The sequence below is a fragment of the Conger conger genome, chromosome 6, assembly GCF_963514075.1.
Source record: "Conger conger chromosome 6, fConCon1.1, whole genome shotgun sequence".
In the NCBI taxonomy this organism is placed as follows: Eukaryota; Metazoa; Chordata; class Actinopteri; order Anguilliformes; family Congridae; genus Conger; species Conger conger.
In genome coordinates this window covers 49,051,214-49,076,995 of record NC_083765.1, presented here as the reverse complement: position 1 = coordinate 49,076,995, position 25,782 = coordinate 49,051,214, and the positions used below count along the sequence as shown (strand labels likewise).

At 47.5% G+C, this 25,782-nt stretch overlaps 1 protein-coding gene across 1 annotated transcript in view; it reads right to left on the bottom strand.

Annotated features, from left to right (window-relative positions):
* fto (FTO alpha-ketoglutarate dependent dioxygenase) overlaps positions 1 to 25,782 on the bottom strand; it is a 127,096-nt gene that overhangs the window by 61,742 nt on the left and 39,572 nt on the right. Inside the window, exons 5-8 of the mRNA XM_061246228.1 lie at positions 24,724 to 24,803; positions 23,045 to 23,188; positions 18,223 to 18,342; positions 1,400 to 1,524 (exon numbers count right to left, since the gene is read on the bottom strand). Coding sequence (XP_061102212.1) covers positions 1,400 to 1,524; positions 18,223 to 18,342; positions 23,045 to 23,188; positions 24,724 to 24,803 — 469 coding nt within the window. The remainder of the gene's footprint in view (positions 1 to 1,399; positions 1,525 to 18,222; positions 18,343 to 23,044; positions 23,189 to 24,723; positions 24,804 to 25,782) is intronic.

Sequence of the window (25,782 nt, the reverse complement as noted above, 5' to 3'; positions counted from 1 at the left end):
TGAACTCCTCTGTCACTGGGACACTCGTACTTGATTCACTGAGTCTGACTGCTTCCCCTTTTCACAGGCCTGACGGCTGGCCTTCCGTCACCTCCTCCTCTCCCCCTGAGCCTCCACTCTCCCCGCCCCCGGACCCTGTAAACTGTTAACGGTCCCCAAGAACGGCGCACGTTACAGCCCCGATCTGACTGCCAGCCTCTCTTACAGAGAGACGGAAAGAAAGAAAGAGAGAAAGGGAGAAAGAGAGAAAGAAAGGCTGCAGAGCGAAGCAGATGGGCCGGTTTCACAGTCCGTTTGTTAAACGCAATGGTCCGGGCCCCTCCCCCTGCCCCACCGCCCCGCACCCTAAAGCCCCACTCCTTAAAGCCCCGTGTAATTTGGTCATAATTTTCATTATCACATAACGACCTCAGGAGGCCTACAGCACACGGTCGGCACAGAGAACTGGCAGCTGCTCTCTGTAGTTCTTGCTCGCCGGTGGCGGTACCGCGCGTGCGTAGAGACCCGGCCGGTGCTTTTCGGGCGGTCAGAGCGGGGTCACTGTTGCGGGGCGCAGAGTGTCGGGTGGGGTGGGGGGGATGTGCAAGGCCGGCTAAGTGGCTTTTCTGAAAGGTCTCAGGAATCCGTCCGTCAGTTGTCCGTCACCTTGCTGATCTCTCGCGCCGTGTGCGGACCCCTCTGTGAGACCCACCCCGCTTACACCCCGCCCAAAAACCCCACCCTGGACCACCAGCCCAGATTCCATCTAACCCCAATGTGCCACACTCTAACGTGACAATTAGGAATATCTTTCATTATCTTTTCATTTAATAGTAATACAGTAATAAACCTCAGTCTGCCATGTAAGTAACGAAGTGTTGGCAGGAAAGCAAAGGTGCTCTATTGTTTTTCTGTGGAAAGGCATTGTGGGTAGTTATGGGCTGGTGTGGAGACAGGCCTGTCCAGGCCTTCGGGCACAAGGCAGCACCACCTCGCTTCAGGAAATGAGCGCCGCCCTTTTAGCTCCCTACATTCCCGCACTCAGCCCCTACGTTTACCTCCTCCAGTCAAACACAGAGCACAGAGCTTAACCTTTACCTCCTCAGAATGAGCACCACTCAAATGAATATGTAAGCCTTAAATTGACGGAAGAACGGGTGAGACACATGCACCTACGATAACCATGCTCATGAATGTTCTGAGCTTGTGCAGAACCTAGAGTCCTGAAACAAACTTAACGGCGGTCTTGTCTTAACTTGTGTTATTTACTTGTGTTATTAGGTTGATACCTTTGCACTTTGTTGTCTGTCGCTCTGGATAAGAGCGTCTGCCTAATGTAATGTAATGTAGTGTAGTGTAATGATGGGATCGCAGTGTGATGTGTGATGGGTCAGGGCATCGGGGCGTCCAGCGGGCCTACCTGTCCCTCCAGGTCTGCCTCTGCTCCTGCCGGTCGGTCAGGGCGGCGAGCAGGGTCTCAGCCACCTCCCTCCGGCGCTCCTCCGAGCTCCCCTCATCCTCTGCGGCCGCCAGGGCCAGCTGGGTCTGCAACAGAGAGGAGCCGGCAGGTCAGACCGGTCCCCGAGTCAGACCTGCATCTTCACTCAAAAAGGCTATTTTCTCATTTTCTCAAGTTTAAAAAAATATTTCATCTGAAATACAGATGTTCAATCTATGCAACAAATTTTTTTTTCACGAGATGCATTTTATTTACCCCCTTGCCCACAGACGAAGATATAGATGTTTCCATCTCCAAAAAATCCAAAAATCATAAAATCTTTGCACCCTCGTTTGGCAACTGCCCAAGCGCTTATCATTGGTTGAAGTGTTGAGTTCAGATGACGAGGTATTAAGTTACACACTGAAGCGCTTGTGTTTTGCTTGTCTTGGAGTCGACAGGCAGGAAGTGCGCTTGGACCTGCGGCAATGTATATTTTTGTGTATTTCCCACTAAACCAGGGACATCAAGATGAAATGCTGGAGGGCTGCTGTGTCTTCTGGTTTTCCATGCGTTCCTTAAGTGCTTCATTGAAAAGAGTCTAAGAGAGTCTACACACCTCTCCAAAGCGTTAAATGGCCCACCATTGAAAGGAAATGACCAAAGGGCTGCAGAGACTGTAAGCCTCCAGAGACTGTAAGCCCCCCTCTCATAGAGCCCCAAATTCCCTGGGGGTATTCCGGCCTCCAGGACTGGAGTTTCAGACCCCTGCGCTAAAAAAGCCAGGCGGCCGCAGGACGGGTCATGAGACACCGGTGCTGATAGCACCTCCGTGCTCTAACAAATTCAGGTCCTGTTACAGACTCGAGTGACCCAAAGCATTTCACTGGCACCCTTCCCTTCTCTCGGCATGTCTCAAATACACACCACCCCTCAACATGGCAGGCCTCATAATTCAATAGACTGCATATGGTACACCCCCCCTCCCCATATCAGATCGTTTTCAGATCTAGTGATTATGTAGAAATACAGTTTAGATTTTTCTTGGCCCTCGTTGATCGGAACCAAATTCCGGCTTATCTCTGCAAAGGGACAGATCACATTCAGGGTTTTCTTTATTTCTGTATGTTTTTCAATATCTTTTCAGCTCGAAGCGTATGTTTTCAATTGACCCAGACAGTTTGGTCTGCGTTGAAGGATATCTTAGATATTTAGAGAAGCCTCTGACAACCTGCCAACTGTACAGTGGCTGGTATAAAGCATTTTTCTGGTTTCTTGGGTTAAAGCAAGAACATCCACTTCCAGTAACTCCAGGGCAGCTGCTGGAGGAAGGCTTCCAGAAGTCATACATGTGTACATTACCCGATTATTTCTCAAAAAATTAGGTTTAATCTAATATCGTTAACCCTGTAGAGAACTGTTTCCTGTTGCGCATGCAAACTGAGACTGTGGTATTCATGGAACGAAGTGCAGTGCACTCTCAGAAATAAAGGTACGAAAAGTGCCTAAAAAGGTACAAATGCTCGTCTCTGGGGCGGTAGGGACATGGGTACATATAATAGGAGCAATCCTAGCCAGAAATACATACTTAATTTGTACCTTTTTTTTGCTTGGAAAACTCATTTGCCTACTCATTTATACCCAAAGAGAACATTACTGTACTTTCAGGCTCATTTGGGAAATTTGATCCAAAAGAGTACCTTCACTGTTTTTTGTACTAGCAAGATACAAAAACAAATATCTAATTTAATAAACATTATAAATAACATAAATAAACATATTAAACTATCTGTTCGTACAGCCTCTGGAAATATGAAGTTGCTGTTTGAGTATATTCTAGAGCACTGGTGTCAAACTCCAGTCCTGGAGGGCCGCAGTGTCTACAGGTTTTTGTGGTTTCCTTTCAATCAGCAGCCAATTAAGGCCTTGAGAACAAGGTGTGTGGACTCATTAGCCAATGAAAGACTTAGAAACATATCTCTCGTGCTGAAACACACCAAACACCAGCAGACACTGCGGCCCTCCAGGACTGGAGTTTGACACCCCTCCTCTGGAGTATATTTGCCGTTATAAGTATATTTTCTCGCTTTATACCACAAAACCCCAAAGGTCCCTGTACCAGTAATCGCAAATCCAGCAGGTCATCAGAACGCTCTGTCAGTATCGAATATATTCTCTGTGGCACTTAAAACATTGGGCCATCTGAAGAATTTTATAAATAAAATACACAAACACTGAAATAACATAAAATATTTCTTTTCCTTTTTCAAGCCAATTTGGATCTGTTATTCTCTATTATGAAGTGGTATAACAGAAATAATATAGCAGGCTGTACATTTGTACTGGGGCCAGTGAGAAAGAGCTATCTGTCAATGGAGATGACAGCTTTCACCACAACACTGTTATTTTTAGCATAAACCTAATCTGCTAACATTCAGAGAGCCAGAATCCAGCCCCGCGCCACTCTGAGTGCCACGCTGCCACCAGCCTCAGGGAATGTCAGCCTCAGTCTGAGTACAGGTGGAGCGGTTTGAAGATGTGAACATCATCGTTTAGAATTTATTCTTTTTATTTTAGCACCCACTAACTAGCTGTAGCCACAGAAAATACTGAAAGTTCCCTACGTTTTTTCAGAAACTAGCTGTAGCCAGAGAGAATACTGAAAGTTCCCTACGTTTTTTCAGAAACTAGCTGTAGCCAGAGAGAATACTGAAAGTTCCCTACGTTTTTTCAGAAACTAGCTGTAGCTAGAGAGAATATTGAACGTTCCCTACATTTTTTCAGTAACTAGCTGTAGCCACAGAGAATACTGAAAGTTCCCTACGTTTTTTCAGTAACTAGCAGTAGCTACAGAGAATACTGAAAGTTCCCTACATTTTTTCAGTAACTAGCTGTAGCCACAGAGAATAATGAAAGTTCCCTACGTTTTTTCAGTAACTAGCTGTAGCCACAGAGAATACTGAAAGTTCCCTACATTTTTTCAGTAACTAGCTGTAGCCACAGAGAATACTGAAAGTTCCCTACGTTTTTCCAGTAACTGGCTGTACCCACAGAGAATACTCAAAGTTCCCTACGTTTTTCCAGTAACTAGCTGTAGCCACAGAGAATACTGAAAGTTCCCTACGTTTTTCCAGTAACTAGCGGTAGCCACAGAGAATACTGAAAGTTCCCTACGTTTTTCCAGTAACTGGCTGTACCCACAGAGAATACTCAAAGTTCCCTACGTTTTTCCAGTAACTAGCTGTAGCCACAGAGAATACTGAAAGTTCCCTACGTTTTTCCAGTAACTAGCGGTAGCCACAGAGAATACTGAAAGTTCCCTACGTTTTTCCAGTAACTGGCTGTACCCACAGAGAATACTCAAAGTTCCCTACGTTTTTCCAGTAACTAGCTGTAGCCACAGAGAATACTGAAAGTTCCCTACGTTTTTCCAGTAACTAGCTGTAGCCACAGAGAACACTGAAAGTTCCCTACGTTTTTCCAGTAACTAGCGGTAGCCACAGAGGCTCTTGCCTCCGATCTGTGCTGAAGTCCCTCATTGCTGCTCATTAGCACTGACCGGGCGATGGACCTCTCGGCGCTGGGCAGGGCTGTAAGCACCAGAGCAGCGCTTGCAGTGGGGGACAGAGGGTGGGATGGAGGCCTTTCAGGATCCTGAGGTGAGGGGGTGGAGAGGGGCGTTTGACACCCCTGTGATTGAGGGCCCGCCCTTTCAACCCAAACTACGGCGAGAGAGCTGTCGACAGCCACAGACCGCCATCAATTACGTCAAACCCAAAGCGGGGAGCCCATGCAGGCCGGAATATATGAAGTGTAAAACATTAGTAAAAATGTGTTTGGAGCACGGGGGGGTGCGGAGGGAGGGAGGGAGGGGATGTCACCTCCAGAAAGGGACAGCTGACAGGGTTGGTCGTCCCCAACAAGCGATTATGTCTGGAGGCACTGTGCGTGGCAAACCAGGCCGGGGCTTTTGTGCCCGGAGCCATAGTCCATCTTTAGCCCAACTGTTGCCTGCATGGCTGAACATATGCTTTCTGCGAGGGAACTCAAGCAGAATCAGGAGCCTCTGTTGTTGTCCTTTTTGGCGCGCAAGAAAAAATCTGTTCGGGTCACAATCAAACGGGCCCCCGAAAAAGGGCTTCACGCCCACTGGAAGCCTGGCTGCGAGAGGAACAGACACATTTATTATTTAATGGTGAAAGCACACACTTTGAATGAGCTCTACAGATGTTGCCCTGACCTAACTGTGGGAGCCCGCAGCATGCTGGCTAAGCCAAACGCGCTCTCACCCGATCGAGTCAAATTTTACAAACTGCTGCTGCCAATCGATTTCGGAGCCTGTGAGTTATTCACTACATTCTCTCCACATCCCTTTCAAAATACAGGAGAAGCGTTTTGATCAATGCTAATAGTGTCAGAGACTCTCCTGCTATGGAAGGATTTAAATGGTTTTTTCATTGTTTTTTTTCTTGCACTTGGAAGAATGGCTTTAAAATTCCTTCCGGTGCCTTCAATCTTTTAAAAACCTGTAACTTCCTATAACAACTCTAAAGTAACAATTTTAAAATACAAGCTTACAAATAGTTCTCGATTGCCAAAGATTATTGAAAATGGACTGCAAAAACAATGCCGTCAGCCGTATTAATGACTGCACTATTTGGTATAAAGAGATCTGAAGCAGGCATTGTTTATGTAGTACGGGTGTGAACTCTGCTCGTAAGCATCACAGCGTTGCTTTAAAGGTGATATGAGAGGTTTAGTTAAGAGGAACGCAGTGGGTCAAGAGAGTAAAACTCTTTTTTTCCCCTCAAAGTACTCTGCCCATTGTGGGCGAGAATGAAATGGAGTTTGCGCTTGGATGCACAAGGCTAATACTAAACAACTGCTCTATGGAGCCGTCTTTGTGGCCTCCCTACAATGAGTTATTTAAGCCCGGCTGAGACCTCTGTCCATGTCCTCCCTCTTGTATACCACTCCAATACACATTAACGCAAACAAAAGGCGTCGCGTTTAAATTGTAACCATGCGATGGGGTCATGCATGCGACCCCCACCCCCTCCTCTGGCCCTCTCCCTGCTTGGTGAAGGGCCACTTGGTGAAGGGCCACTTGACACTAAAAACAAGTGTCTGTGGCGCTCCCCGAGAGTCCGGGACAATGGCGAAACGTTCCGGGGGCCGCGGCACACAGATGCCAGGGGTCGGTGTAGTGTGACCTCCCCCCAGGGCCGTCGTGACCGGACCGGATGCAACGGGACCACGAGAATTAAGGCAAGGCTTTTCTCCCCCTCTCGCTCGCCCAGACAGTATGCTAGCGCTCTCGCCCCGCCCAGACAGGATGCTGAAAAGCCGCAAGCGAAGGAAAAGGTGTCCCTGCGTTAAAAAAACCCGCCATTTATTTGATTTATCATGAGCCCGTTATCGCACGCAAACCAGGATTAATGAGAGCTGTGCTCTCACTGAACACTTTATTAGGTAGACCTGCACACCAGATTGTTAAAGCAAATATTTACTCAGCCAATCATATAGCAGCAACTAAATGCATAGAAGCATGCGGACATGGCCGAAGGTTCAGCTGTTTTCAGACCAAATGACAGAACGAGTGACTTTGACCGTGGAATATCTCAGAAATGCCTGATCTCCTGGGATTTTCATGCACACGAGTCTCTAGCGTTTGCAGATAAGAGACTCTCGCAAAAACAAAAACCATCCAGTGAGCAGCAGTTCTGCAGGCAAAAACACCGTGTTGATGAGAGACGTCAGTGGAGAAGAGGCAGGCTGGTCAAAGCTGACAGGAGGGCGACAGCAGCCAACACATAACCAGCAATAAGACCTATAAGTCTAAAGAATTCATTATTCTGCACTGAATCTCACATAGTTCACTTGTTTTTGCCAAATTCAAGCATTTTTCTCAATACTGTAAGGCAGTGGTCACCAACCCTGGTCCTGGAAGTCTACTGGGTCTGGTGGTTTTTGTGCTGAGTAATGAAAACCAGCAGGCCCCCATTTTGTCCAGGGCCAGGGCTGGTTTATTGGGCATCACAGTGCAGAGAGACAGGAGGAATGGGAGAGAGGGAGAGGGAGAGGGAACGACATGCCAGAAAGGCCCTGCGGCCAGATCCAGATCTATCGCCAACAACTAAACATCTTATGACAAGAATACTACCAATAAAGTAAAGGTAACGTTTTCAGAGAAACATTTTTTAACTGTCATTAAACGGTAAATGGTTGGAATTTATATAGCGCCTTTATCCAAAGCGCTGTACAATTGATGCTTCTCATTCACCCATTCATACCACACACACACACACACACACACACACACACCGACGGCGATTGGCTGCCATGCAAGGCACCAACCAGCTCATCAGTGCAGTCATTCTGTTCATTCCTCCTGGGTCTGCAGGCCAGGCCTCCGTTTAAAAGGCTGTGACATGTAATGTCCTCATTAGCTGAAGTGGCTGAAAACAGCAGTGGCTGCAGTAACAGCGGTATTTGCATGGGTGAATTTGTGAGGCAGACACCCGGGGCGGTTTACACAGCTCGCGCTTTGCATAACACAAATTCAACTTTTACTCAGTTCCTCTGAGCAGGATGTAGGTTCTGAGGGCGATGCAGCAGGACAAACAGAGGTTTTTTAGGGGAAGGTAAAGATGCACCTGAAGCCAAAGCCTTTTTCAGGTTAAATCCGGCTCGCGTGATGAAGGAAAGGAGAGGGGCGGAGGCGTTCGGCTGCACCAGGCTGCCCTGAGCGCTGTCCTTCCTCCGCTCTCCGACCAGCTTTGCATCTGCCTCCTCTCCTCTCCACACCTCCCTCTCCATCAGCACACCCGTCACCAGCACATCGGAGATTTTAACCCCTACCCCAGTAATCGGCCCAAGCCTTCCGTTCCCTTCCCGCATCCATACAGAATAATTCCACACTCCGAGAAAAAACTAGGTATTATATTACACTGAGCACTTTATCAGGTTTTCATTAGACCTATTTTTAGACTTATTAAGTCTTCTACTGCTGTAGCCTATCCACTTAGAGGTTTGATGTGTTGTTTGCTCAGAGATGCTCTTCTGCATACCACAGTTGTAATGTTGTGTGGTTGTTTGCGTTACTGTCACCTTCCTGTCAGCTTTGACCAGCCATTCTCCTCTGACATATCGCATTAAAAACGTGTTTCTGTCTAGAGACAGCGTGAAAATCCCAGGAGATCAGGCGTTTCTGAGATACTCAAACCACCCTGTCTGCCTCCAACAATCATTCCACAGTCAAAGTCACTTAGATCACATTTTTCCACAATTCTGATGGTTACAATTCCACAATTAACTGAAGCTCCTGACCCATATCTACATGATTTTATGCATTGCACTGCTGCCACACGATTGGCTGATCCAATAATCGCATCAATAAGTAGGTGTTCCTAATGAAGTGCTGAGTGAGTGTATTTAGCTGACACATTTATCCAAAGCCACTTACAGTTGATTAGACAAAGCAGGGGCCAATCCCCCTGGAGCAATGTGGGTTTGAGGGCCTTACTCAAGGGCCCAACAGCTGTGGCTACACTGGGGCTTGAAACACCAACCTTCCAGGTCCCAGTCAAGCACCTTAGTCACAAAGCCATAGATGTGAATAAGAGGGTATAAACGCTAGTCACTGGGCTGGTATCATATAAGTACAAAAGATCCCTTAGCCAGCAACACATAATTCCCTTGTACCTTTCTTATTAGTACCCAATAATGTACTCTCAGGGTACATTTGTAAAATCCTTACAGGACAGAAACGCAGCGCCGCGGTCTCTGTATTTCTTAGAGTGTACCATCGCTCTGCCTGCTGTGATTTCCTGTTCGGTCCACCGTTGCCCTAATGCCCCACTCAGAACACACGGTTAAGATGCTGGGAGGGTCGTGGCAGGGCCAATCAGAGGAAAGCGGAGGAGTGGCCCGGCGCCGGGTGCCTGTCTCAGAACCGGAGCGGCACTGCGCTAATCCCGCCATCTGGGCCACACGGAGCAGCCTGTCTGAGGGGCCGCCACAGACACCTGTCTGGGCTTAACAGAAAACAATTAGGCCTGGATGAAAGTTAGGCAGTAATCGCATGCTAAGCAAGATAATGACTATTGTCAGCGGTAAAGGGTGAGCAATAATGGCAAATTAGTCCCTGGTAATGAACGACTTTGAGTTTAGTCTCTTCTGACTGGCACTACACAGGCAAGGTGCAGGAGGTTCCCGCCCTGAATAATGTGATTTGCCTTTGCTGTGGTTCTTCTAAACTGGCTTGTAATTCCTTTGTACTGTTTTAAAGGATGCTATCTTCCACTTTAGAGGACTTATCTGGCTAATCACATGGCTGATGGGGGGGGGGAACTAAACCTAATAAAGCTGCTAATTGGATAAGGGGGATCAGACATTATAGGCGCTCGTTTGTTTCCAAGAAAAAAATCATTCAAAGCCTGTCTGCGGCACTGGAAATGCTGTGAGAATTCAGACAAGTTATGTTTCACATTACATTTACGCAAATCGTTTGGGGTGAAATCTTATATGACAAAACATAATAAGTATTTTATAGCAATCTTACAGTTAACCCCTTCAGTCTCAGTTTTTTGGGGGTTTTCAGCTGGCAACTTTCAATCACTATGGTAACAGATATACCGTTTCAAACTCACGGTTCTATCTGTATAACCTATTTTAAGATGCCCTTGCTTTAGTGACAACAGAACCTTATTTTGTAACAGGTGGGTGTGAGGGCACCTCATCTTCTCTGCATTTTGGAAATACACATAAAACATTTTTTGTGACTTCCTTTGGAGGAGTTCCAAGGAATCTCTTGTCTGAGTGAATATTTCTGAGGAAGACAGTGAAAACAATGTTGACAACATAACAGAGGGAATTTTCAGTGACGTAACCCCATTTTATATAGGGGAGCACCTAAATATATTCTCAAAATATTTTATATACTTTATATGTTCAGTATGCTTATAAATAAGGAGCCGGCCTGCTTTTGAATAATACAGAGCATGAGAAATTATGGAATGTGTTTAACTTGCGGATGGGGGTTGGATATTTCATAAGAACTTCAATCAATGGACCTCAATTAATATATTAGTATACAAGATGTTATTATTGTCATTATTTTACTTATTCTTTACGATCTTCTTGACCGGTAGCTGCAAGCAGAGGGAGTTTGGGACAGAGAGGTAGGGGAGGGTGACAGGCAAGTGCTGAATAGTTCAATCAGCAAAATGCAGCATTTTACACCTCATAAGACCCATACTATTATTGAGTTTCCATGTGTCTTTTTGGAGTCTCCAAATGTCTTTTTTGGGAAAACTGCCTAGACATAGATTTAAAAAACCATGCAGAATACTGTGACTTGGCTCCATTGTGTTTCTAAGTGCACAAGCCGCAGTTAGAATAATCTGTATCCAGTCAAAAACAGAAAATCTTTTCAGTGAGAGAAAAAAAAAAAACTTCCACTTTCACTGTGTTTGAGCTTCTGTAACTTTGTTTCAGTAATATTTGGAGTAATTCTGACTCTTGAAAAACAAATCCCAAAGGATTAACGTTCAGAAGAGATTGTGCCTGTAGTCAAAAGGATTCAAGAATAGTATTTTATTTTATTTTGGGTATGTCACTTTTAAGCTTGTGCCAATAAAATGGGCGATACTTAAGGGGTTAATAAATGCTATGGTGTGAAATTGTGTCCATTTAAACCGATATTTCTCACCTATTTAGTACCAGTTAAGTACACCTACCACATGAAAACAACTGCTAATGGCTTGACTCATTCCCCCAAACTTAACATTCAGCAGTCATCCAGATGATTCAGCAGCATTAAACACAATTATCACCGAGTGCGATCACCGAATGCGTAGGAGCAAACAACCACCGTTTACCAAATACCGAAGCAACACCGCCGCCGAATCAGAGCAGTTAGGGGCGGAGCACTGCCGCGACATGACTGAGGTGGTATCGAACCGGTACTGCCGTGCGGGAGACGGGTCTGTTTACGGAAGCCTTGAGAAGCAGGGACCCAAAGTGAACCATTAAAAGGGTTAAGGGGGGAGAGAGACCTAAAGTGTCGCCCGCCGGCTTGCTTTGATGCTCTTGTAGATATTGTCACAGAATGTATCCTCCGTAGAATTCCATTCACTACCTCTGTCGCAAGGTACAAAACAGCAAGCTGTAGTGGCTTTAGGAAACACAAGTGTTATTTTCCTTTCTGCTAGTGCTGTATCTGTGCGTGAAATTCTCTAAAGGGGTTTAAGTGTTTACCCAGAACACTATCAGCCGCCTCCTAAAATTCTGCTTATCCTGTTGAATGAGCACTTCAAAGAGAATTGCAAATACCTTTGCCTATGACTTTTGTAGCATTCTCCACGTCTGTCCTTCTTTGCATTTCTACATTTTCAAACCACAAATGTCGTATTAATGTAACCTGTATTATCGGTGGCATAGTTCCTCTTAAAGTGGCTAACGACAATAATCTTTCAGTAATTTCTCTTAGTCACAACAGCCTAAACGGGCGCGGCACCTGAAGCAGCGCGTAAACGCAGCGCTGAAATAATTAACCTCTGGATTAAACCTTTTCCATACTGCTCGTTGTTATAAGACAGACTGAGACCCCACAACAGTGACAGAGAAGGACAAATGATTGTTCCTTGAGAAATGTTCAGATAAGGGAAAAATGCCATAATTACCAACAAAAGTGTAAATAATTTGCGGCCTAATTTGCAAGCGAATTCGATTTAACTGTCATGCACGTGAGCAGTGAAATTAAATTAAATATAAATGCAACAAAACAAACGGCTTAAAATGCATGAATGCAACGGTATTACCCCCAACATGTTCCTAATTTCTTCAGAACCCCCATGCCTTATGACAAACGCCGCAAAACAGCATCAAATAAACCTTTCAAACAAAACGCTCTCAAAAATTATTACTGGGACACAAACGTTGAAACGTTTTTCAAAACACACAATACGCGGATCCATTTTATCCACGCGCACACACAGACGTCGGCTAGTCATACGCGCGCGCGCGCACACACACTCTGAACTCCAATGAAACTGATACACTTTAATAATTGGATTCCTGGCTCTGACCTGCTGAAGTCAATAAAGGTTATTAAGGCCAATTGCTGTCTAAATACATTACAGCTACAGTAAACTGTCTGTTGGAGGCCGAGTATTTCATCGCCGATATGATAATTCATTCCCTGTCCTGCCTGTGTCTGCACTCTGCCATACAAAACCTGATTGGATTTCCTTAACCTTTCGTGCTTCGATCAAACGGGCTCACATTGCAATAACATTTAAACTGACCCCTTCAACTCAGTCAATAATCTAATCAGTTATCGATGCCGACCTTGCCAGCCAGTGTGTAATTATACAGGCGTGTCTGCGAGCATCTGAAATTGCTCTTGAATAATTCTATTAATGCTGAGGATAAACTGGCCATCAGGTGCAGCGATTATCTCTACATGTTTTAATCTCGCACACAGAAAAATAAATAGCCCTACACCCCTCGGTACTTCGTATTAAGTAGTGTACACGAGTACATTCGCGCGTTTATTGTGTGTAAATTAATATTGTTGAAATGTGCTGAAAATATTTTCATCTTTTGCTCGGCATTTGTGCCTGTCAAACAGGGAACAACTGAAATCTCCTTGCATCCCATTATTTTTTGAAGTTGCTTTGTGAGCGACCACAAATAAAGTCACAGAAAGTGCATACATTAGTGTCACTACATTCCAGGCGAGGAAAAAAGACCACTTCTATTTTTGATCGCCCCCCCCCCCCCCCCCCCAAAAAAAAAAAACGTCACAAAGCCCACGCCAGTCCGCGTTTAAAATATTCTGCATAAGCCTGTCTCTCTCCCCTTTGTCAGCCGGGCTAAAGCTATTCATTGTTGGTAGTTTAAATAAATGTCAGTTTTGTAAGGTCTGTGCGATAGCACGCCCTGGGAGACAGAGGCCCCGTCCGCCGCGTCCGCTAACAGCTTCTCCACGCCGCCCCTTCCACATCACAGGAGACGGAATCCTTTATACCGCCAGCCTTTTACCCCAAAAGCTAAGCATGCACGCCTCCTTTCAAATGGAAACGAAGAGACGGAAACTCACTCCGCCCGGTTATCTTGATGTCGTACTCCCGATAGCGCCTCAAATTCTCTCCCCTATTTAACGAAAATACAAACATTTGAATAACCTTTATTTTTTTGTCCACACCGTACCCCCCGTCTCATCACTTTATATTTCTATTTAACAGCTCATCGATTCATAAGGTAATGGTTCTAGGAGAAAAAAATACTATTGGATTTTTTTTTTCTTTTTTATCAGAATGTCATTCAAATGAAAGGTTCAACATTTCCATCACAACAGAGAGCGGATCACAAAAGTGCTCCCGCGGGAGAGCTGATGCATCAATAAACAGCTGCATCAGAATACACTTAATACAAGAGGCTTATATTTAACTCAAATGATCCTGATATAATACCACGCCAAAGGCCTTTCATGGTAAAATAATAATCTCCCCTTATCAATGATAATAATACTGAAAGCATTTCGCATTCATTTCAGTGCTCAGCTGCAAGCAGCGTGTTTTCCTATTGTCAATTACATTTACAGTAAGCCTATTCCAAAATTTTAAAAAAACATTTTTTTTTGTTTGTATATTATTATTTATCTTATTTATTCTGCAGCACGATGTTCGTGTACAGGATACAAAAAAAGAAATTCCCAAAATGGAACAACACAATACGTATGACAAATTTACAAGGAGTAATAAACTGAATAAGAATGAGATCTTTCCATGTTCAAAAGGGCATCCGAATAATAATCAGGCTATTGAAGCTTTTGAACTCACTCGTAGAAAATAAGTTTTTGCATTGTAAAGTAGCAGCTCTTCAAGTTTATTCAGAATCCATTTTAAAATATGTGTAAAATCTGTATATAACACATAATTAGTGAACTGAATATTAATACTGAAAAACCTTATTTTAGATACAAAATTAATGGTATAGCCTATTCTGACATTATTCAAGTAAGGAATAAAATATGTAAATAAGCTCAATAAATAAATAAATACAAACTTTTTGTGTGTGTGTGTGTGTGTGTGTGTGTGTGTGTGTGTGTGTGTGTGTGTTATACCACAAATAAAAAATAATAATAATAATTTAAAAAACGTGGTCCATTGCCTGTTTCTTTGTTTCAGTAAAGTATTTTTTTAATGTATTTGTTACTGTTTTGTTAAACCAAAAACAAAATTGTAAAATCAGTCATGGACAGGGGCAAATTCTACCACGGAAATAATTCCTCCACATCAAACTATAAAAACTTGAAAAACGATTAAACATAGCCTTTCGCCGCACAACCATAGAAACATGACACTGTAAACAAATACAATCACTTATAAGAAAAAAGAGCAGTCATGTGGACATGCTGCCATAGAAATACGAATGAATAGATTTGTGGCGGGAGGATCCCGCAGATGCGTATCCGTACAGGGGTCTCGCGCGGCAGCGGCGTCTCCGCGTTCCCGCCTCAGAGCGCCCGCCTGACCGGCCGCGGGCGGAGAGAAAGTGCGTGAAGACCCCCGGGCGAGCTCTGTCACATCTCACTCAGCCTCTCCTCCAAACGCATGTGAAATCACCGGCTGCATCTCCGAAAGATGTTCAAACTCAATGGGGATGAAGCCCTAAGTGAATCTGCCTGCGCCCTCCCTCCCTCTCTCTCTCTCTCTCTCTCTCTCTCACACACACACACACACACACACACACACACACACACCCCGGTATGTGGACCCAGGGCTATCCCGCCCCCGTGGTGAGTGTCAGGCGGACGGATGGGGGAGGTCTCGGCCTCCGGGTCCTCGGTGGCACATTAGATGCGATTACTGCTCGCCGGGGCAAGCACCCGGCTGCAGCCTTCCCCCGGCGGCAAACGGCAATACAAGAGCGCCCCCTGCTGGAGCCTGCAATCAGCTCCTGCTCCACACTCAGGGCGCTGCAGGCCCTGGCAGCGAGCCTCCGCTGGAAGCAGAAGGCCGCCCAGAGACCTCACTGCTGTGGGCAAGCAGCCGGGCGGTCTCCCTGTCACAATGCGCACAGCGTGCCATCATTCTGTTAATACTCAAATGGCATGGAAATCCAAAATTCAATAATCCTCCGAAGAGAGAGAGGTGCTGGAACGCGTACAAAGAAACATTTCCCCCCCGAACAAAAGAACGTAATTATGGAGCGCCTACAGAAGGACGGCGGGTTTGCTTCCTACACGGTTATAAAGAGGGTCCTATGGACGTGGCTGTGTGCAGCTCACGGGCTGTGAGCTGGGTGAAGACCGCGTGTGGAAGATGGGATTGACAAGACGGACGCGCAGAGAGGGCGGGACGTTCTCTCTCTCATGGGACGGTCCGTGTAGGGAACGTACGGGGGCGTGATGCTCGCACGCGCTTCAGAGCGGGTCTCCTCAGATCTGCCCAACAGCAGAGGTCAGCCGTGTTTGTGTTTGGCCAAGGCACTGCTGTGGGTCGATAGGGTGGACATACATAAACTTCTCAAAGGGGTTTTATTTTGGCGTTTGCAGTTTTGTCCATATTTGTTTATACGGATGTTATTGGGATTGTTTATAATATTGATGTACATTAACCTTTGTGTAATGTTTGGGGTCTATTTGACCCCATTCAGTGTTTGACATCTCGTAAAAAACTTCATATTTTTTAATATCTTGAAACTGTATGATTTTCCGGTGGGATTAAACAGTAAACAAGAAATAGACATAATGCTATGTTTTCAAAAGTCCTGTACAGACAAAGGTGTTGTGTGGGGTTAGCTTCACCCTCTGTAGCTGTATAAAATGTAAGAAAGTATATCATCTTTTTTATTTTTATATCAGATTTCTTTGTGGATGATTCTGGTGGCACTTTCCAATACAGGTGTCAAACTTTCACTTACCTCAATTGTTCTATTACAACATGTCAACTGTTGTTGTCCGGTTTACCCCAAACATAAAAGGGTTAATGTTTTTTTTAAACATAGGAAATAAAAACACTAAAAAGGAAAAATAAGATATGCAATGTAAAGGTGATGTAAATCTGAAAAAAAAAAATTGCTACCCGGTAAAATGTCCAGTGTTAATGAACCCCTAACAGAGGCCTACACTGTCCAGTGTTAATGAACCCCTAACAGAGGCCTACACTGTCCAGTGTTAATGAACCCCTAACAGAGGCCTACACTGTCCAGTGTTAATGAACCCCTAACAGAGGCCTACACCGTCCAGTAAGTGTTGAATTAGCACCGGACATTTTACGGAGTTGGTGTAAAGATGGCATTAGCATGCTAAATGGAGTCATTAGGATTGGAGGCGCCTCCCAGTGACACCGCGGTGAGCGTGTGCCTCCAGACACTGACATTGGCAGACCCTGTAGTCAGGCAGACCCTGTAGTCAGGCAGAAACGGCGCTGCTACGCTAATCCCGACCGGGGCCTGTGAAAAGCCGCCCTATTGGCTGGAATCCACAGTGATCTCCTGCAGCTTAACGGCCCCGCCGTGCTCGCTGCGGCCAGGGACAGCCTCTGCAAACTGCGCCCTGTCTCCGAGAGACCGAACCGCGCCCTGTCCCTGAGAGACCGAACCACGCCCTGTCCCCAAGAGACCGAACCGCGCCCTGTCCCCGAGAGACCGAACCGCGCCCTGTCCCCGAGAGGCCGAACCGCGCCCTGTCCCCGAGAGACCGAACCGCGCCCTGTCCCCAATAGACCGAACCGCGCCCTGTCCCCGAGAGACCAAACCGCGCCCTGTCCCCGAGAGACCGAACCGCGCCCTGTCCCCAAGAGACCGAACCGCGCCCTGTCCCCAAGAGACCGAAACGCGCCCTGTCCCCGAGAGACCAAACCGCGCCCTGTCCCCGAGAGACCGAACCGCACCAAGTCGACCGAGGAGGCCGGGCGGCCGACCAGTGAAAATGATTCACAACGATCGTCTCACACTCCACTCCATGCCTGGAGTGCCCAATCACGTGCCATGGAGGGCTGAGAGCATGCAGGTTTGTCATTCCAACCGATCCCTACCGATTTCACCAATTAACACACCTTAAACCAGGGGGAACTCACTCATTTACCTTTCATTTGAGGTCCATCCATATTGGGTGATCCATGTTGGAATGACATCCCTTTTTATACAAATTTATATATTGGTCCCTTCATATATTGGTCCCTTCATTTTAGTAATTGGACAGTTGGCTTCTCAGCTGTTTCTGAATGGTCTGGTGGATTCGATGGCTTCCTTGGTGCATTTACTCTGTATACTCCCGGCCCTCCATGGCACACTGATCCCTGATTCCAACACTGATCCCCCCCCCCACTGATTTCAGCACTGATCCCCCCCCCCCCACTGATTCCAGCACTGATCCCCCCCACTGATTTCAGCACTGATCCCCCCCCACTGATTCCAGCACTGATCCCCCCCCCACTGATTCCACCACTGATCCCCCCCCACTGATTTCAGCACTGTTCCCTCCCCCCACCACTGATTCCAGCACTGATCCCCCCCCCACTGATTCCAGCACTGATTCCCCCCCCCACCACTGATTCCAGCCCTGATCCCCCCTCCCCCACTGATTCCAGCACTGATCCCCCCCCCCCCACTGATTCCACCACTGATCCCCCCCCACTGATTTCAGCACTGTTCCCTCCCCCCACCACTGATTCCAGCACTGATCCCCCCCCCACTGATTCCAGCACTGATTCCCCCCCCCACCACTGATTCCAGCCCTGATCCCCCCTCCCCCACTGATTCCAGCACTGATCCCGTCCCCTCATTCTCACCATGCTCTCCATCTGGTCCCAGGACTCCTCCAGCTGCTCCATCGGTTTGCTCCACCAGCTGCAGAACGGGGCACAGCGCCGACCCTGAAACCAGTATTGCCGCAGCCACTCGAACTCCACCTGTGAGGAGCCACAACACGCCACATAAGAGCCACAACACGCCACATAAGAGCCACAACACCGTCACATAAGAGCCACAACACGCCACATAAGAGCCACTACACGCCACATAAGAGCCACAACACTGTCACATAAGAGCCACAACACGCCACATAAGAGCCACTACACGCCACATAAGAGCCACAACACGTCGCATAAGAGCCACAACATGTCACATAAGAGCCACAACACGTCACATAAGAGCCGCATACATGGATGTGGCACATGTGCACACACACGCACACAGATACGCGCACACACACAGACACAATGATGGGCCTCTCTGCGTGCAGGTGCCAGGGCAAATCTGTACAGCCTACACTGCACTGTGATTCATCACCTACTGTCTGACCACTTCATTCTCTGATACAGCAGTATGTGTATCAGAGAACACCCCGACACCTCCCCTCTCTCACAGCACCTCCTCCTCCATCCCCCATGCCTCCCCTCTCTCCCAGCACCTTCTCCTGCCCCCACACCTCCCCTCTCTCCCAGCACCTCCTCCTCCATCCCCCACTCCTCCCCTCTCCCAGCACCTCCTCCTCCATCCCCACTCCTCCCCTCTCTCCCAGCACCTCCTCCTCCATCCCCCACTCCTCCCCTCTCTCTCAGCACCTCCTCCTCCATCCCCCACTCCTCTCCTCTCTCAAAGCACCTCCTCCATCCCCACTCCTCCCCTCTCTCTCAGCACCTCCTCCTCCATCCCCCACTCCTCCCCTCTCTCACAGCACCTCCTCCATCCCCACTCCTTCCCTCTCTCCCAGCACCTCCTCCTCCATCCCCCATGCCTCCCCTCTCTCTCAGCACCTCCTCCTCCATCCCCCACACTCCTCCCCTCTCTCCCAGTACCTCCTCCTCCATCCACCATGCCTCCCCTCTCTCTCAGCACCTCCTGCTCCATCCCCCACACTCCTCCCCTCTCTCCCAGCACCTCCTCCCGCCCCCACTCCTCCCCTCTCCCAGCACCTTCTCCTCCATCCCCCACTCCTCCCCTCTCTCTCAGCACCTCCTCCTCCATCGCCCACTCCTCCCCTCTCTCACAGCACCTCCTCCATCCCCACTCCTCCCCTCTCTCCCAGCACCTCCTCCTCCATCCCCCATGCCTCCCCTCTCTCTCAGCACCTCCTCCTCCATCCCCCACACTCCTCCCCTCTCTCCCAGCACCTCCTCCTCCATCCCCCACACTCCTCCCCTCTCTCACAGCACCTCCTCCCGCCCCCATGCCTCCCCTCTCTCACAGCACCTCCTCCCGCCCCCATGCCTCCCCTCTCTCACAGCACCTCCTCCTGCCCCCGTGCCTCCCCTCTCTGACAGCACCTCCTCCTGCCCCGATGCCTCCCCTCTCTCTCAGCTCCTCCTCTTGTTGGCGGTGCCCCCCTCCTGGCCCATTGTTACATGCTCCCCTGCGTTGCCTGCTCTCTTCCCCTCTCCCCTCACAGGGTGGTTATCCCTGCCCGGTGTGCCTATTTAAGGTTCCAGATGCCTCGAAGAACAAAAACAGTAACCCCACTTGTAGTAATTATTAATAATTAGTCGTTAAGGTTTATTTTGTTGTCTTCAGGGAAAGGGGATCAGGCAGTTCCGTTTTCTTGGCTTTTTTCCCATTGTTTATTGTTCTTATTTGTCTTGTTGATTTAAAGTCCGATTGCCCATGATGCGATTAGCCCAGAAGCGTACCTTTTTGTAAGCAAATAAATTAGTCTTTTTTGTAACTTGAGTCTGGTCTTGAAATATGTTACATGCCTCATAAGTAAACGAGTCAGGTGTGAGTCGGAGGCCAGGCGGCCGAATGGCGGATTTCTCCCGTTCGGGTCGACACGGAGCCGGCAGACAGAGGCTGATCACAGCGCCGAACACCGTGGGGCCGGAGAACATGAAGGAGGGGACACGGGTATGAGCACAGATTAGGCTCCAGACAACACTCCCTTCACAGAAATGTCAGGCTTTGTTGGGCTTCAAACCGACATCGCAGTGCCCCTGTGGTCCGACCGCGTCCCTGTCAGTCTCTCGCCTTTCCTCCTTTTAAAGAGCGAGAGCAGCCTTTGGATTGGCCCTGAGCCGACGGAGCTGTGGCCCCCGGTCAAGGGGGGGGACGGCCGGCACAAAGCCTGCGACGGCGTGTCTGGCATTTGGAGCAAAGCCGTCCGGCTGTGATTGACTGAAAAGGATGGGTGACTAAATGCCACCTGCCCAGGTGCAGAAAGCCTTTGTCACCGCCTGCCTTGTGAAGTCCCACCCCCCGCCTCTCCGTCGGCTCTCCTGACGCCGGGGGAGATGCTAACCAGCCGCCATTAGCGCCTGTTTCAAGCGCTAGCCTCGGTGACCCCGATGTCCACTTCCTGGTTCTTACAGGGTGAGATGTTCTTCCTCTTGCAGGGTTCGGGCTGTCCCCATGAAAACCCTTGCCCAAACCGCCACACCCCTCTGCGTGTCCCGAGAGTGTGCTGGCCGGGCGATACGACCGCCCCACCGCGGCCGACCCGTCAGAACAGAGTCACGCCGAAAGAGAGAGAGAGAGCTCACGGCTTCATCATCCCCGCTGACACCGTTTCAAACGCTCAGTCAAGCCCCAGAAATCTCTGTGGAGATCCGGGAGAGGTTCAGGGAGGACTGAGCCACGGTCACTTCCTGTGCATGGTTAGCGGAATGAGGGGGCATAAATGGATATTAGCAAAGGATAAATTCCGCACAGATATTAGGAAGTATGTTTTCACACAGTGAGTGGTCACTGTGTGGAATAGCTTGCCAGGACATGTAGTGGAGGCAGAAACACTGGGGGTTTTCAAGACCAGGCTTGATAAAGCGCTAGATACTATTTAGCTTGTAGGCGAGCTAAAGTAGGTACACTTCAGTGGTAGGAAAAAGCGAGCTTTGCTGGGCTGAATGGCCTGGTCTCGTCATTTTGGTATACTATATAAGAACACGCAGGATTTCCTTTGTCTGGCCTCTGTGTGTTCGGCAGCATCATAAAGACCTGCCAAGGTTGTTGTGGGGGGGGGTTCTTTCACCCACCCACCTGGGAGGTGTCAGAGGGGGGCTTTAAATTAGACGGGATGCTTTAATTCAGGATTTGCATTTCAAAGCCAGGCACAGAGCTTCCCAATGCTAACGCTAGCCCTGCCTGTGTGAAGACATGTGGTACTAGGAAAACCTCCTTCCTTCTCAATGCTTCATTGGGAAAAGTTTGGAAGCCCGAATGCTAACTTTTGGGGAGGGACATCATTTAGTGCTAGAGCTGTTGGGAGTTCTAAGCTGCGTAGAACATACAGTTCATCAGAAAATAGCTGGGACAGCAAAACAGCGCAGACAAAGAGTAGCGTTTGGTTTCTCTAGCTTTAATATTTTTCCACTGTGTACTTATATATGCTAAGGCACGCCTGCATTAAACCCAACCCTAAACATAATCCAACCCTAACCGTAATCATACCCAACCTAGCCCTAACCATAACCATAACCCTAACCATAACCATAACCCAACCCAACCCAACACAACCATAACCATAGCCATAGCCATAGCCATAACCATAACCATAACCATAACCATAACCATAACCCAACCCTAACCATAACCATAACCCAACCCAACCAGAACCCTAACCATAAGCCAACCCTAACCATAACCATAACCATAACCACAACCACAACCACAACCACAACCATAACCATAACCATAGCCCAACCCAAACCATAAGCCTAACCATAAGGGGTCAATTATGGGCTCAGTTGGTCTGATGACCACGAAAAGTGAACATGGCCCTGAGATTATGTGCTTGGTGACCATGAAGAGTGAACATGGTCCTGAGATGATCTGCTTGGTCACCATGAAGAGTGAACATGGTCCTGAGATGATGTGTCTGGTGATTATGAGGGGGTTTTGGTGGGTGGGTTGGATTTCCCCTCAATGTGTCGCGCAGGTTCCAGAAAAAAGCTTTGAGTAAACCACAGAGCTTAAAATTCCTCTGCTTCCATCAAGGCATCAAAGGTCAATCCCAACATGACTCTATAATACCAATCCCACAAACAGTGACTCTATAATACAATCCCACAAACAGTGCCTCTATAATACCAATCCCACAAACAGTGCCTCTATAATACCAATCCCACAAACAGTGCCTCTATAATACCAATCCCACAAACAGTGACTCTATAATACAATCCCACAAACAGTGACTCTATAATACCAATCCCACAAACAGTGCCTCTATAATACCAATCCCACAAACAGTGACTCTATAATACCAATCCCACAAACAGTGACTCTATAATACAATCCCACAAACAGTGCCTCTATAATACCAATCCCACAAACAGTGACTCTATAATACCAATCCCACAAACAGTGACTCTATAATACCAATCCCACAAACAGTGTCTCCACTTTCCAGATGCTCAAGGGAGAAGAAATGGGACAGATACGTAATTGTTTTGGATTCAAATACTTTTCTGTGCTTGACTGATTTTACCTGGTGCAATTGAGAGTATTGCATCCAATACAACAGACAAACACGCCCTGTTGTAAAATCCAACTATGACCATCTTGAAATGACCAGCTACCAACTATTTCAAAACCTAGCTTTTTCAGCAGGGCAGTAAAGCATCTGAATCCAAAATGGGCGAGGGAGAGCCGCAGGTCTCATTGTGTATCTCCTCCCAGACGGCCTACCTCATTGTGTATCTCCTCGGAGAGCTGCAGTGCGGAGGGCTGCAGGGAGCGCAGGGTCTTGGAGCCGGTGTCCGGGTCCACATGCAAGTTCTCCAAAGCCTCCCGGCAACGTCTTTGGATGTAGTCCAGAGTACCGGTGGAACACTGCAGACAGAGGGGGATTTCCTTTAGAACCGGCTGTCTATACTGGCTACAAGAATACTAAACTACACTCACCAAGCACTTTATTAGGTAATTATTACCAATACTAATAACGTCTACTGCTATAGCCTTTCCATTCAGAGTTATGATATGTTGTGTGTTCAGAGATGCTCTTCTGCATACCACTGTTGTAATGTGTGGTTATTTGTGTTACTATCACCTTCCTGTCAGCTTTGACCAGTCTGGTCATTCTCCTCTGATGTCTCTCATTAACAAAGTGTTTCTGTCTGCAGAACTGCTGCTCACTGGATTTTTAAAGTTTTTTTGCACCATTCTTTGCAAACTCTAGAGACTAATGTGTGTGAAAATCCCAGGAGATCAGCAGTTTCTGATAAACTCAAACCGCCCTGTCTGCCACCGACAATCATTCCACGATCAAATTTTTTCCCCATTCTGATGGTTGATGTGGACATTAACTGAAGCTCCACACCCGTATCTACATGATTGTATGCATTGCACTGCTGCCACACAATTGGCTGATTAGATAATCGCATGAAAGTAGAAATCTCTTGTAATAAAGTGCTCGGTGAGTGTATAGCCGTACTTACTTACTGATTATTAACCTGTAACTCAGTGGTTGTGTCTCCTGAGCCTGGAGAGCCACAGGGTGTGCTGGTTTACGTTTTCGCCTTAATATCAGAAACCAATTCAGACCCAAGAAACCAGGTGAGGTGAATTAACTGTGTAATTAACTGCTTTCATTGATGAATTAAGTGCTGAGTAAAGCCAGCACACCCTGTGGCTCTCCAGGACCAGGAGTGAGGACCAATACTGCTGCAATACTTTGAAAAGACATGTGCCTTTTTGAATAGATTCAAATAACTGTTTTCTGTCTGGTGGCTTTTGGATTATGAGGAAAGGGGTTAGAATATCTTACTGGAATTAACCAGTGCTGAAAACCAGAGGCACCTACACTGCTGCTGCTTTAATAATGGGGAGAGTGCAGCAGGAGCAAACAGGGACTGAGAAACCTGCCTCCCACCCCCCCCCCCCCACACACACACACACACACACACTCAAACACATGCATACGCATGCACGCACACACACACACACACACACTACACACACATACACGCACGCACGCACGCACACACACACACACACACACACACACACACTCAAACACACGCATACACATGCACGCACACACACACAAACACACACTACACACACACGCTCATGCACATACACACACACGCACGCACCCGCACAGGAACACATACACACACACGCGTACACACACACGTGCATGCACACACACGTGCATGCACACACACACACACACATATACACACGCACGCACACGCATGCACACACGTGTACACATACACACATGCACACACACGCACACACACGCGCGCACGCACACACACACGCACACACACACACGCGCACGCACGCACACGCGCACGCACGCACACACACACACACACACACAAACACGCACGCACACAAGCACACACACGCACACTTACCTCTGCGACTCTGTGCGTAGAGCTGAATCGAGGCGTCCCTCCTGCCAGGACGCAGTGCTGGTGGGTCCTGTTCAGGTCATCTGCAGACAGAATAGGAAAGAGCCCGATTAACATTAATCCAACAAGAGAATAAGATCACAAAGAGAGAACTCACGATGCGGCCCAGAGAGAGGCCACGAACAGCCATTCCGGCCCCGGGTTAAAGAGAAAGACTTTGGCTCTCCTTCGTGGACGCCATTTTGTTTCTGTTGTGTAAGACTTCAGTGAACTGAGCTACCACTTCACCATTAGTTAGTTGTCCGGTCATGTTGCTTCGTAATACCTGCTGTTAGACAGTTTGAATCTCATGAAGGAAGCCTGTGATTTTATTGGGATGCGACAAATAAAAAGAAAACTAAACAAAACCGATGCGTTCAAACAGTCGGGATTATGACTGTCTGGCATTACATTTTGTGGCGCGATCATTGCTCCGTTTAAATATTTTATTTCCGATAATATACTGTGCAGTCTCCATAAATCTCCCCCTCTCCACATTACGTTATGAATTATGCAACACGCTAAACTCCTGTAATAAATATTTCTCTTTATTCCCGTCTTCATCTCCCGTGGAGCGGTGGGGGAGGCGGGCGTTTGAGCACGTTGGGAGCCCCTCTTCCGCGTCCCACCGTGCCTGGTGTGCTCGCTCTGGGAATCTCATTACCCAGCAGGCCTGGAGTCTGCCATTTCTCGGGCACTGGAATTCCATTCAGCCCTAATACGCTGACTCAATCTGCTCATGAGCTCTTCGGCATTTCCAACTTCAAAGGGGTGTGACATCGATAGCCAATGAAAACTATAAACGCATGTTCATCACGCACTGCGATGGACTGGCGACCTGTCCAGGGTGTATTCCTGCCTTTCGCCCAATGTATGCTGGGATAGGCTCCAGCCCCCGTGCGACCCTGTTCAGGATAAGCGGGTTAGGATAATGGATGGATGGATGGATGTTTATCATGCAGTATACTGTTTAATCTAAAATACACAGGGTGCACTTTATTAAAATATAACTATAAATGATAT